General features: G+C 44.5%; 2 protein-coding genes across 2 annotated transcripts in view; one reads left to right on the top strand and one right to left on the bottom strand.

The window, feature by feature from the left end:
- Positions 1-14094, bottom strand: part of LOC115463370 (gastrula zinc finger protein XlCGF26.1-like) — a 952960-nt gene that overhangs the window by 493515 nt on the left and 445351 nt on the right. The window lies entirely within an intron of this gene.
- The window catches only part of LOC115460001 (zinc finger protein 135-like), a 52078-nt gene continuing 40063 nt past the window's right edge, over positions 2080-14094 (top strand). Inside the window, exons 1-2 of the mRNA XM_030189862.1 lie at positions 2080-2178; positions 13282-13408. Of these exons, the coding sequence (XP_030045722.1) occupies positions 2155-2178; positions 13282-13408 (151 nt within the window). The 5' untranslated portion in view covers positions 2080-2154. The remainder of the gene's footprint in view (positions 2179-13281; positions 13409-14094) is intronic.

Below are 14094 nucleotides of genomic sequence, written 5' to 3' on the forward strand. Positions count from 1 at the left end.
GCACAGGATTCATTTATGCCTATCCCACGCATGTTTGAATTCCGTTATCGTTTTCATCTCCACCACCTCCCGCGGGAGGGCATTCCAAGCATTCACCACCCTCTCTGTGAAGAAATACTTCCTGACATCTTTCCTGAGTCTGCCCCCCTTCAATCTCATTTCATGTCCTCTCGTTCTACCGCCTTCCCATCTCCGGAAAAGATTCGTTTGCGGATTAATACCTTTCAAATATTTGAACGTCTGTATCATATCACCCCTGTTCCTCCTTTCCTCCAGAGTATACATGTTCAGGTCAGCAAGTCTCTCTTCATACGTCTTGGAACGCAACTCCCATACCATCCTCGTAGCTTTTCTTTGTACCGCTTCCATTTTTTTAACATCCTTCGCAAGGTACGGCCTCCACAACTGAACACAATACTCCAGGTGGGGCCTCACCAATGTCTTATACAGGGGCATTAAAACCTCCTTTCTTCTGCTGGTCACACCTCTCTCTATACAGCCTAGCAACCTTCTCGCTACGGCCACCGCCTTGTCGCACTGTTTCATCGGGGTGGTTGGGGGCTGTCAGTGATTATATATAGTCACGAGAGCTTTGAATGGCCATGAACAAAAAAGAGTATTTCAGGACAAAGCAAGGTGACATTATGAGACTTTTTCCCTTTCACTGATTGAGTAGTCTGAAGTGGTACATATAACTGCGTTGATATATTGAGTTTGGTACAAACTGGACAATGTTGGTAGCTCTGCCCTCATTATTCAATATCTGTCTTTTAAATAACAGTAATAAAAATATAAAGTGCATATTTATAATATACCTCTGCAATCCACAAAACAAAAGGAGCAAGTTCCCACATGCCATCTTTTTCTTTTGATGTAAGTACAGAAAAAAAAAGATTTAAAATGCTCCCAGGTTTCAACCTAATTCATGTTTAATATGGCGTAAAAATGTCATAAATAAATATGTAGAAACGCTGAATGTTGAGCACCTGATTTTCGTAACATGATGTTTTACCAAGAGAAAAAAAAATATCTGCACGAATATAACACGTGCTTGGGTGGCCCTGTAACCAACCCTACTACTATTAATCATTTCTATAGCACTACTATAGCAGACTGGAGTGACCCAGTGGTTAGAGCATTGGTCTTGACATCCAAAGGTGGCCAGTTAAAATCCTGCTGCTGCTCCTTGTGATCTTGGGCAAGTCACTTAACCCTCCATTGCCTCAGGTACAAACTTAGATTGTGAGCCCTCCTGGAACAGAGAACTATCCAGGGTACCTGAATGTAACTCACCTTGAGCTACTACTGAAAAAGGTGTGAGCAAAATCTAAATATTATAGCCCCTCCAAATGACATACTGATTAGGACTTATAAGAAATTACTACTCTAAATATGAAAAGTTATTCTTTTATTATACTTCCTCTGTGTACATCCATATGCTGCACAAGCCAGCATGTTTGAAAATATAAGTGAGAGTAAATACAAATGCTACCAACAATAGAGACAACGTGGATGCAGCAGCTCATAGATAGGTTTGCTCCCTTTGTGTTGCGAGTACGGCGATGACGGCTGCGGGAAGAAGGGGAAACTGAGACTTACCTAATTGGTTTCAACATTTTGACGTCAGTTGCTGTCCTGTCTATTAACCTTCCTTGAATTAACGAAGACAAAAAAAGAAGCCTCGTCGTGATCGGCGCGCGCTAATGATATTAGAATGGGGCGGGCGAGCTTCACACTGAGTGGGAGGGCTGAGTCTGCTGGGTTCTACCTCTTTTAGTGCTGATTGGTCAGAATGCGCCTGGCGCGGGAAGAGGAGGAGTTTGAGCTTCGTTCTTTCTTCAGTCTCGGGAAGTGGGAACAGGAACAACGCGCGGAGGGAGGGAGTCAGGGCTGGAGAGAGGATACAGTGTCCGCCCACCTTCTTTTGCTGAAGGGAAAGTCCTGACTGATCCAGTCCGGGTTTTGCTTCCATTGAAAGCAATGGAAGTGAAACCCAGGCTGGCTCAATGTGGGAATGACAATGCCCCGCCCCAGCTCCCCCCTTCTTTGTGATGTCATCAGTCTGTGCCCGGGAGGAGGCGGAGTCATTTCATGTCTGAGGTTGAATCTTTTTCTCTGCCCCCAATTCGTTCCTGATCCTGCACAAACAGGAAAATGCCTGCAGGAGCTTCAGTCCAGGTAGGACATTTCCCCCACTTCCTGCTGCAGAGTTAGGAGGACCCCGAGCAGACCTGGGGCTGATCTCCCGAGTGGAAGGCGAGAGAGCAGAAGTTCCACAAAGCAAAGCTTGGCTGGACGGGTTACAGCGTGTGAACTTTTGTTTGATTGCATTTGTATCCCACATTCCCCCACCCTTTTTGCAGGCTCAATGTGGCTTACATAGATTTGTTGACACTGTCATATCAGGGTATCTGATACAGTTAGTAATATGTGTAGCGATCAAGGAAGAGGGAAGAAGGAAGGGAGTGCTTAGGGTAGTTGTATATGGTGAGCTTTCATTTTATTTATTTATTTTTGTTACATTTGTACCCCAAGCTTTCCCACTCGTGGCAGGCTCAATGCAGCTTACATGGGGCAATGGAGGGTTAAGTGACTTGCCCAGAGTCACAAGGAGCTGTCTGTGCCTGAAGTGGGAATCGAACTCAGTTCCCCAGGACCAAAGTCCACCACCCTAACCACTAGGCCACTCCTCCACTGTTGCTACTGTTTGAGATTCTACATGGAATGTTGCTATTCTGTTGCAGGAATTGATGCATGAATTACCCCTATTGTTAGCAGAATCTGTGGTACTTCAGGAGTCAAACAGCACACACCAGAATGAGAGAGAAATCTTCTTTATTTGCCAGCAAACAAAGCAGGACATCAGTTCTAGCTCTCTTCTCTCTCTCTCAGCTCTCTGGATGTTATGGCTTCTGTCTCAGCTTCTTCTCTTCTTCTGCTCTCTTCTCTTTTGTCTGTTCCTTCTGACGTAAGCTGCTTCTGCTCTTACTTATATACAGTCCTAAGTCCCTCCTAGCCCCCCTTACTCTCCAGATGGTAAAGAATAGATTGATTACCTTGCCTCAGCCAATCACCTTTATACATATATTTCCAAAATATCAGTTACATAGGTTCCAGACATTTCCTAACTGACCTATGACCTGGGCCTCTCACACCAGACATTTTGGCACCAAAACTCTTACATTTTCATTATGATTGATTTCTCAGCTATAGCTTCAACTGGGTTCATTTAGAAGCTAAGGGCCCAATCTGACATTTATTATTCTCATATTCCTAGTCAGCTTCATACTAACTAAACTCTGGCATTCATTAAGGGGTCAAGGGCCAGTCTTACTTAATAGCATACAGCTATAGTCTGTTATTACTTTCAAGACCATTCCTATATTTACCTATAATTAATCAAGACTTTTCTTGACCTTTTTCACCCACCAGCTCCATACATTGAACCAGCCAGAACTGTATATATTCAAACCATATGCTGACATTTTCACTGCAGTCTTTGCTTGAAACGTAAGACAAAGAGTAATACAGAATTGAACAGACATTCTACACAGAAACAAAACTTATTAATTACACAGAAAAACATATTCTAAAATAAGCATAATCAGTATTCCTTATAAAACATATTCTAAGTATCAAGAACTTCTTAAATCTAACTATTTCCTTCTAAGCAGTATTTCAGTCTAATCTTAAACTACAGTATGTCTGGCTCATGCCTTGTTCATTCATAATAATATACAGATGTGCCAGCATTTAGCAATCCATCACTCACAAGGGTCTTTCTGACCTTTCTAACCTTTAGCTTAGCCAAAGCTAGACTTTAATCTAGACCATCTGGCATTCCTTCATCACTTGCAGAGTGAAAGGTTAGAATTAACAAATATGATTTTTCTCTGCCCATGGCTGCCTCAATTCCACTAGAAGTCAGCCCTTGCAGATCACCAATGTGGCCACGCAGGCTTCTGCTTCTGTGAGTTGGACGTCCTGCACGTACGTGCAGGACGTCAGACTCACAGAAACAGAAGCCTGCGCAGCCTTCTACATGGAATGTTGCTAGTGGAATAGCAACATTCCATGTAGAATCTCCAATAGTAGCAACATTCCATGTAGAATCTCCAATAGTATCTATTTTATTTTTGTTACATTTGTACCCTGCACTTTCCCACTCATGGCAGGCTCAATGCGGCTTACATGGGGCAATGGAGGGTTAAGTGACTTGCCCAGAGTCACAAGGAGCTGCCTGTGCCTGAAGTGGGAATCGACCTCAGTTCCCCAGGACCAAAGTCCACCACCCTAACCACTAGGCCACTCCTCCACTCCAATGATAGGTTTGCCTGGTGCACACGCACATGAGTTGCGCTCACTGCAAAATTATTCTGTATATATGCCAAGCCCATCCCCCACTTGCTTTCACTTTTACAGTGCGCATATAATTTGAACACCATTTCCATTCAGCACTGGCATGCTAGTTTTTTGCGCTTCTGGCAGTACGGATTATGAGCTGTTAGCTTTACTGCAGGAGTTCTAAGCAGCAGCCCATCAGTTTCTTAAATGTAGTAGTCACATAATATATATTATTTATTTATTTGGATTTAATTACGGCCCTTTTGAAGGAATTCACTCAAGGAGGTGTACAGTAAGAACAGATCAAACATGAGCAACAGGCAACTACAGCAGCAAACACATTCAAATAAACAATACCCGAAGTCTGGCTACACCCCTTGCCAATCCAGGTCACAAATACCTGGCAAGATCCCAAAAAAGTACAAAACATTCTATACTGAGTGGAGGAGTGGCCTAGTGGTTAGGGTGGTGGACTTTGGTCCTGGGGAACTGAGGAACTGAGTTCGATTCCCACTTCAGGCACAGGCAGCTCCTTGTGACTCTGGGCAAGTCACTTAACCCTCCATTGCCCCATGTAAGCCGCATTGAGCCTGCCATGGGTGGGAAAGCGCGGGGTACAAATGTAACAAAAATAAAATAGATACTATTGGAGATTCTACATGGAATGATGCTACTATTGGAGATTCTGCATGGAATGTTGCTAGTGGAATAGATACTATTGGAGATTCTACATGGAATGTTGCTATTCCACTAGCAACATTCCATGTAGAAGGCTGCGCAGGCTTCTGTTTCTGTGAGTCTGACGTCCTGCACGTACGTGCAGGACGTCCGACTCACAGAAGCAGAAGCCTGCGTGGCCACATTGGTGATCTGCAAGGGCCGACTTCTACATGGAATGTTGGAATAGCAACATTCCATGTAGAATCTGAAATAGTAGCAACAGTGGAGGAGTGGCCTAGTGGTTAGGGTGGTGGACTTTGGTCCTGGGGAACTGAGTTCGATTCCCACTTCAGGCACAGGCAGCTCCTTGTGACTCTGGGCAAGTCACTTAACCCTCCATTGCCCCATGTAAGCCGCATTGAGCCTGCCATGAGTGGGAAAGCGCGGGGTGCAAATGTAACAAAAAATATTGGCACCGCTTTTATGTGCCTTTAAATATAAGCTTTTCTATATATATTTTTAAACTTGGAAGGCTTATATTTAAGTACAGAAAACAGGCGCCAAGGTGTGCGTTCACGTTTGGGTGTGCTCTGACTTGCACACATTCATCTCCTGCTACCAGCACTTAGGCTGTGGCATGGGCTTCCTTGTTCTTCCAAATTAAATGAAAACTGCCAGGTTTTATGTATTTATTTGTTACATTTGTATCCACCAAGGTAACAAAAACCAACGGGAAAAAGAGCTCCGCTCGATTCAACAAAATTCCAACAAAAAACAGCGGGTCTACTAATGCTGTTGCAAGAAAATGAATTGATCGTAGATGAAGGAGAGGACCTCAGACTGGTGACAACTTAATCTTAATTAAAAAGATTACATATGTTGTCACCGTGTTTCAATCATAGGTCCCTACCAACCTCCTTCCTCAGTTTAAGCTGCAACAAGCTAAGTAGCTTTGCTCTATATTGTGGCTATTTCTTTGCATTATATTATATATGTAATATTAATATTATGTAATATATGTAATATTAATATATTAATATATATATATATTACATATATGTAACATATGTAATCTTTTTTTTTTTACCATTTATTTTATTATTTTCATGTACAAACATGGCAGCAAGGAAAACACTTCTAATATAACCAAATCGCTAGCCAAAAAGTTCTATGACTGTTTCCCCCCCGTCACGTCTGAACGTGTTCTTTTAACCTCCCCCTTTCCTCCCTTCCTGCTTCAGTGTCTCGTAATTCTATCTCAGCATTGCGTTTTCTCTGCTACTGTCCAGGGATGCGCTGTGAGGACTGCCATTGTTCATAAGATTTCCAGATTTTTTGGTGCTGCATCAATCGACCGGTCCGCAGCGCAGTGCGTTTAGCCATCAGGCCAATGTAGTCCAGTTTCTGCAGGACTCTCGAAAGACCAGGTAGCTCACCCCAGTGACCTCATGTAGGAATTTCAGTATCTCTCCCCAGTAAGCCTGGGCATGTCTACAGGTCCACCAGATGTGAGTCATATCACCTGTAGTGTCGCACTGTCGCCAGCATTTAGCTGAGCCAGTGCGAAACATTTTTACAATACGATGTGGAGTGTAATACCAACTATATAATATTTTATGGCCATTTTCGACCATAGCGCTAGAGACTGAAACTCTGAGCAGAGATCTAATTGCTAATTTCCATTGGGGAAACGTATATGCTACCCCCATGGCATCACCCCATTTATTTAGATAATGTTCTATTGGGTTGGTGTATAGAAGTAACACTGCATAAAGTCGTGAAATGCTACCCCTGCCTCCCCCCTTCATTAATCCATTCTCTACCTTTGTTTCTGCTAAGCTAAGCTCTCCTTTTGCCCGCCGGGTTAGAAAGCCTCGCACTTGATAGTACTGGAAAGCTTGCAGGGGGGACAGCCCATGCTCCCTACGAAGCTCTTCAAAAGATAGCGTCCCACCTTCCTCCCACATTTGGCCTAGTGTACATAATCCCATGTTCTCCCAACTGCAATAGGCTGTGTCCCCCCCCCGCCTGGCCCAAAATGAAGAGCAATTCTAAGATACATGTGGCAGAAGTATCTGCGCCCCGGAAAAAAAGCGTTCCCGGACCTTACTCCAAGTGAGCAAGGGCCACTGTATCAATGGTGGGCATCGTTTTATTAATTCCTCTAACTCCTGTTCAGCCAGCCAGGGAATGGCCCTAAGCGGAAAGGGTCCCATCCAACATATGTAATCTTATTAATTAAGATTAAGTTGTCACCAGTCTGAGGTCCTCTCCTTCATCTACGATCAATTCATTTTCTTGCAACAGCATTAGTAGACCCGCTGTTTTTTGTTACATTTGTATCCCACATTTTCCCACCTATTTGCAGGCTCAATGTGGCTTACATAGGACCGAAAAGGCGTTCGCCAATTCTGGTATGAACAAATACAGTAATGTGGTGGTAGAATAAAGAGTCTTCCTCCTCCCCTTCCTCTCTCTTAACCCTGAACATTTCCTAGCTTCTCTGCAAGTATCGACTATTGAGAGAGAAGCAGAGCCTGAGACTTCATCCCGGGAAGAAAGAGAAAGGGAGAGCGAATCCTTCCCGAAAAAGCAGGAGCGAGAATGGCTGAGGCAGAATCTGCACCAGTAGAGCAGCTTTCACTGCAAGGCTGGAGGCATTTCACCAGCTGCTTACAGGAGGGGATTGTTCGGGCACAAACAAAGGCAGGCAGAGCACTGGACTTCTGATATGTAGGGGTGTTTGTTCCCTGTCCCTGCCCTGTTGTGCAGGCGTTTCCTCTCTGTATTTTAAATTCTTTTCCCTCAGCGGCCATGTACCCTTCCTCTTTCTGTCTTTTCTTTCTCTCCTTTTTATGGTCTCTCACTCTTGATTTTTAAAAAAATTGTATACCGCGTTATTGTGCTTGGGCATTAAAGACGGTACATCAAGCAGATAAATAAATTCACTGAACACTACCCAGTGTTTCCCAGCCAATGATCCCTCAGTCACCACAAGCTCAGCTCCAAATTGTTCTTTTAATTATCCACCCATCTCCAACCTTTCGTTTGTTTCCAAAGATTGCTGCTACTCAGTTGTCTCCTTATTTGGACCACATTAATGCATTACATCCCTCATAGGCGGTCGGTGGCCCAACTGTTTGGGGAGGCTAAAGGGGCGGGGTTAGGGGGTGGGGTCACGGGCGGGGCTTACATTTATAATTGTCTGACAACACAAAAAAGAAATAAGTCAAAATAAGTCAAAATTAATACCTTTTATTAAATTTATATATTAAATATGTATCATATGTCAAAGAATAAAGTGGTTGCTTAAAGCATGTACTAACCACAATTGCTCAACTGCAAAACACTATGCACAAATTTGTGCAAAAACACACTCGGAAACCTTACTGTACCATAACACTGTGCAGACCCTAATAAACCAATATACCACCCATATGGAAAATGCAGACCGTCAACAATATGAAACGAGGGATCATAATATCACAATTCTCATGTAGAGCGACAAAACACCCTTTTAGGGTGGAAAGTGTTCACAATGAGCTCCTTTTTAGAACGACTATATGTAGATCCTTCAAGAGGTAGTGTGTCACGATTTAGGCTCTAAAACCCTTTCTGATGATTTGGTGCCACCTCAGTAAGCCCAATACACAATCTCTCCACTGCAAAACACTATACACAAACTTGTGCAAAAACAAACTCATAACCTTACCAAACCATAACAGCACTAATTCCAAGGACAGGACGAGCTACAACCTTATGCGTGGAAAGGCAGAACTGTAATTACACCGGGCTCTAAAACACCAGTGCACAACCTAGTGAAACAAAAAAAAACCCAAAAAGGGAGGTCACGTGATGCAGTTGGAGCAGTAGCAACGCTTTTGTGCTGCTCCGCGGACCCTGCTCGCTCTCCGCGCCCTACGAACTAAACTGACCTCAAAAATACCAACCTAGTCCCGTTAAAGTGTTGCAGAAGGTGTATGGACCCATTCCTCGTTCCCATGCCACTTGGAAGCACGAGGAAGAGCTCGAAGAACGAAAAAGAAAAGCTCCCGGTAGCGAGCGGCGAATCCAAGATGGCGGCCGCATCGCCGCGAGGCGAGGCCGAATTTACCGCCAGACAGCTTGCGCAATTAGTAGCGGCGGTGAGTACAGCGCTGGAACCCCGATTCCTTACATTAGAGGGGAAGCTGGAGAAATTAGATGGCCGGTTGGGTGAGATCACTAGCAGAACCGCGGAGGTGGAAAAGAGAGTCTCCGAAATTGAAGAGACTTGGCAACAACATGAGCCAGAACTTTCCAACCTTAAGAAACGCCTGGCTGCCCAAGAGGAGAAGCTGGATGAACTGGAGAACAGAGCCAGACGATGTAATCTTAGACTAGTGGGCCTGCCCGAAACAATTCCTGATAAAAATCTGTGCACATTGCTTGAAAGCTGGCTTTCTAAAAAATTTGCTATCTCAGACAGCAGAGGCCCACTATGCATTGAAAGAGCACACAGGCTGGGGAAACCACGCCAAAATGGATCAAAACCCAGAGTAGTAATTATGAAAGTTCACAACTATATCCATAAAGAAGAAATTCTACAGGGATTCCGTCAGAAAAGAGATTCCCTAACCTACGCGGGTGCCCAGATCCGCATATTTCAAGATTACTCAGCCAACATACAAGAAAGAAGAAGAAAATTTCACCCGGTGTGTACAGCTTTGATTGAACAAAACACCAGATTTATGCTACTTTACCCTGCTACATTAAAAATCATGAAAAACGGGAAATGGATATGCTTTACATCAGAACACTCAGCATTGCAATATATCAACCAAGAACTGAAAAGTCAGGAAGCACCGGCTTGATCCGGTTTTGGACATGTGGTGGTGAGCATAACTTGTGATTGATTGAACTGTCCTGACAGGATAAACAATAATGTAAAGACTTTATACATAGAGGTTATAACTTTATAAGTTTAATTGTAACATTGAGGGGCCTGGGGGTGAGCGGGGAACCGGCATGCTGTGACTCTGCCTAGATGGGGTTATCCCTCTCGAGGCAACTTTGGGAACAAGGGGGGGAGGAAAGGGGTTTAGGTATAGGGAGGGAGGGGGGTGGGGGAGGATGGGAGGGAAGTGATAGGAGTGGGGATACGTAGCAAAATAGAGGGGAGGTTCTTAATAATGTCTGTTCTTGCATATGGAGTGTTAGGGATAATGCAAGTTCTCCCACACATTAAACCACACATTAAATCATACACCCTCCGGGGGAGGCTGGGCTCCCGGAGGACTATCTTGATGATATTTATAATAGTTTCAATGAAACAAAGAAAAGATTAGTCGATCTGGACTTAAAATATTATCATGGAATGTATCAGGTATCACATCACCTGTAAAACGATATAAAATCCTGACCCAGATAAAGCGGCAAGGTATAGATATTGCCTGCTTACAGGAAACAAAGTTGTCTGACACAGAACACGAAAAACTCTGTCAACAATGGGTGGGTGAAAGCCACTTCTCCTCTTCGGGTAATAGGAAGAGCGGGGTGGTAATACTCATCCGTAAGGGATTACCTTGTACAACCAAATTAATTCACAGAGACACTGAGGGACGAATTGTACTTTTACAGATAAACTACCAAGGGCAAAAGTTTTACATCTGTGCAATATATGCCCCAAATGCTTATAGCCCAAATTTTTTCCAGATCCTTATAGCATTAGGACTGCAATATAATGATGCCCCCTGGATATGGGTGGGAGACTTCAATCAAGTACTAGACCCGAGTCTGGATAGATCCTCACCCACGGCTATCCCAGGGTCGGGGAAAGGGATACCAGCGCTCTGTAAACATCTCCAATTAATTGACCCGTGGCGTGCCCTCCACCCTACCACAAAGGACTATACACATCAGTCTAAAGTACATTCTTCCTGGTCTAGAATTGATTACATACTGATATCACAATCCTGGTTCTTTAAAGTCCAGAAAGCCACTATCAGCCCTATGGAAATATCGGACCATAACATGATCTGGGTGGAAATTAACGTAGGTGGGGGTGGTGGAGAGGGTAACAAATGGAGATTCCTGGCATATTTGTATCAGGATAAACAACTGCTAGCTCACCTGCAAGAAAAATGGCAATTATACGAAGATACAAACCTGATATCATGTGACTCACCTAAAACCCTTTCTGATGATTTGGTGCCACCTCAGTAAGGCCAATACACAATCTCTCCACTGCAAAACACTATACACAAACTTGTGCAAAAACACACTCATAACCTTACAAAACCATAACAGCAGTAATTCCAAGGACAGGACGAGCTAAACCTTATGCGTGGAAAGGCAGCACTGTAATTACACGGGGGCTCTAAAACTCCAGTGCACAACCTAGTGAAACAAAAAAAAAACCCCCCAAAAAGGGCTGAAAATACTACACGCTAGCAGAATACTTCACCTTGATCACACATAAAAAACACATGACAACAGATATGAAGGCAAAATACTGAACTGGAAAGTTACCTCAAGAAGTCAGACTCAGCATGCAGCAATACTAGAAAAAATGAAACTTACATGCAAAACATCACAGATGCACATTTCCGAAAGCTGACATATTCCTGTTAATAAATTCTGAATAAAATATTTTTTTCTACCTTTGTTGTCTGATCATTTAGTTTTTCTATTCGCTTTGGTCCCAGTGTCTTCTTTCCATTTGATATTTTTTTCTCTCAACATGTCCACCATCCTCCTGTGTCCTTATGCGTCCTGTCTACCATCTGTAGCCCTGTCCCTATCCTTTCTCCACTTTAAACATCTGCCCTGAAAGTGTTCCAATCCAGCCCTTAAATCCAGCAATTTCCCCTCCATCCATATCCAGTATTTCTCCTCACTCCCTTCTGTCCCTGGATCCACAATCTCCCTCTTTTTCTCTTTCCCCTCTAGTGTATATCTATCCCTCCCTCTCATCCATCCCCATGTACAACCTCTCTTCCTTCCTTCTTCTCTCCCACTGCCCACATCACTCTCAGTATCTCCCTTCCTTGCACCCTGGGCCCAACATCTATCTCTTTCGTTCTCTTCCTTCCCCTTTTAGCATCCCTCCCATCCCCATACAGCATCTCTCTCTCTCTGTCTCCCTCCCTCCCACTTCCATGTTTAACATTTTCTCTTGCTGTGCATCTGTCCCTCCCTGCTCCCTCCTCCTTCACATCCAGCATTTCTCCCTCTCTCTCCCCATGCATCTCCCCCCCCCCCCCCCACCAACATTTCCTACCTCCTTCGCTCACCTCTACCCAGCATTACATTACCCCATCACCCCAACAGTGCTCCTGTCTCTCTCTGTCTCCCTGCCACCAGCCAACATGCTGCCTCGGTCTTCCCTACCGGCGCTGCCTCGGTCCCTGACTCCCTGCAGCATTCTTATCTTCACCCGTACCCGTCGCCGTCAGCGCTGCCTGCCATTCATCTCACAGGCAGCCTCGCTCCCGCTCCCCTTTGCCGCATCCTCCGGCTCTCTCTGATGCACTTCCTGTTTAACAGGAAGTGCATCAGAGAAAGCCGGAGGACACGGCAAAGGGGAGCGAGGCTGCCTGTGAGATGAATGGCAGGCAGCGCTGACGGCGACGGGTACGGGTGAAGGCAGGCAAATTGCGAGGGGATGTTGGGTGGGCCCTGGCGGGGGGTTGGGGTTACGTGCGGGGGGGGGGCAAGGAGAGCTGCCGGTCGGGGAGAGCAGGAAGGACGGTGGGAGAGCTCCCTGGCTGCTGCGGAAGCCCTGCATTTGTGAGGGCAGCAGCCAGGGGAACGTCAAGATTGGGCTATACAGGTCGCCTCAGATTTGGTTTTTATTCTGACAACTGTACTGAAAGTATATTAAAATCCTTCTGGATGGGGACAGGTAGCTCTGGTTGCTCTCTCTTCAACTCTCAAGAGTTCAGAACTCCACCCCCACCTATGTATGTACTGCAGTTGGATTTGAAATCTTATGCCATGGCCTTTTAATCTACTGAAACACAATACAAATGTCATTTCTTTAGTATATCCCTGGTGTTAAAAATCATTTTAAAGTTAGACTTGGAAACCCTGGAGTTCATGGGAGAAACTGAGTCCAAGGTCACATAAGAGAGGAAGAAACATGCCTGTCAGTTCCTGGGGGGGTGGGGGGGGGGGGGAGGTATCCAGATGTCACCTCAGCCATGATACAATGTCAGGAGAATGAAGCCAGCTGAAATCTACTGTGTTCTGAGCATCTCAAGAGGTCCCTGAATGTGTTTCTGGTTTGTGTTTCAGATGCAGGTGACGTTTGAGGACATCGCTGTCTCTTTCTCCCAGGCGGAGTGGACGTATTTAGATGAAGGGCAGAAGGAGCTTTACAGGGATGTGATGAAGGAAAATTATCAGACACTGATCTCTCTAGGTAAGGATCGCTTTATCTGCATTTTGGGAGGAGACGGGGTCTGATTTATTAAATAATGCTCTTCTAACAAATCCCGTTAAAATCTAGAGAGGCAGTCCCAAAATTTTGATATGAAAAGAGGAACACTCAGCTTTAAAGACCATATTGCACTAGTGCCAAAATGCTAATATACACTTTTGATAGTTTGTACCCCTGACGCAGCCTGAGGGCGAAACGTGGCCACGTCGGGTATAGTTCCAATAAATGCATTTGATTCCAGTGCTTTGTTTTTTTTATATAATAGAAAAATCTTACAACATGTATTAGTGACGTGCAATCTTTTTAAATGCTAAAGGGATGTATTTTGTGCTGTTATGAACATTTGCTTTTGGTGCCTAACCACCTTCCCATTCCTGATACCTACACTGACTACATAGTTTGTAACCTTTAGATTGTAAGCTCTGTTGAGCAGGGACGGTCCTTCCCCATGTTTAAACTTGTACAGCGCTGCGTAACCCTGGCAGCGCTATAGAAATGCTAAGTAGTAGTAGTAACATATGACTTTTCCTACCAGCAGAGTAGATTAGGTGAGGTGTCTGTAACTCCTAGATCCCCTCTGCTTTATGATGGAGGCAGTAATAGATCCTTCCTTTCCTCCCTGTCATGTGTTGCTCCCCTGAGAACTGCTGCTGTGACTGAAACGGAAA

Source organism: Microcaecilia unicolor, chromosome 1, assembly GCF_901765095.1.
Source record: "Microcaecilia unicolor chromosome 1, aMicUni1.1, whole genome shotgun sequence".
Classification (NCBI taxonomy): Eukaryota; Metazoa; Chordata; class Amphibia; order Gymnophiona; family Siphonopidae; genus Microcaecilia; species Microcaecilia unicolor.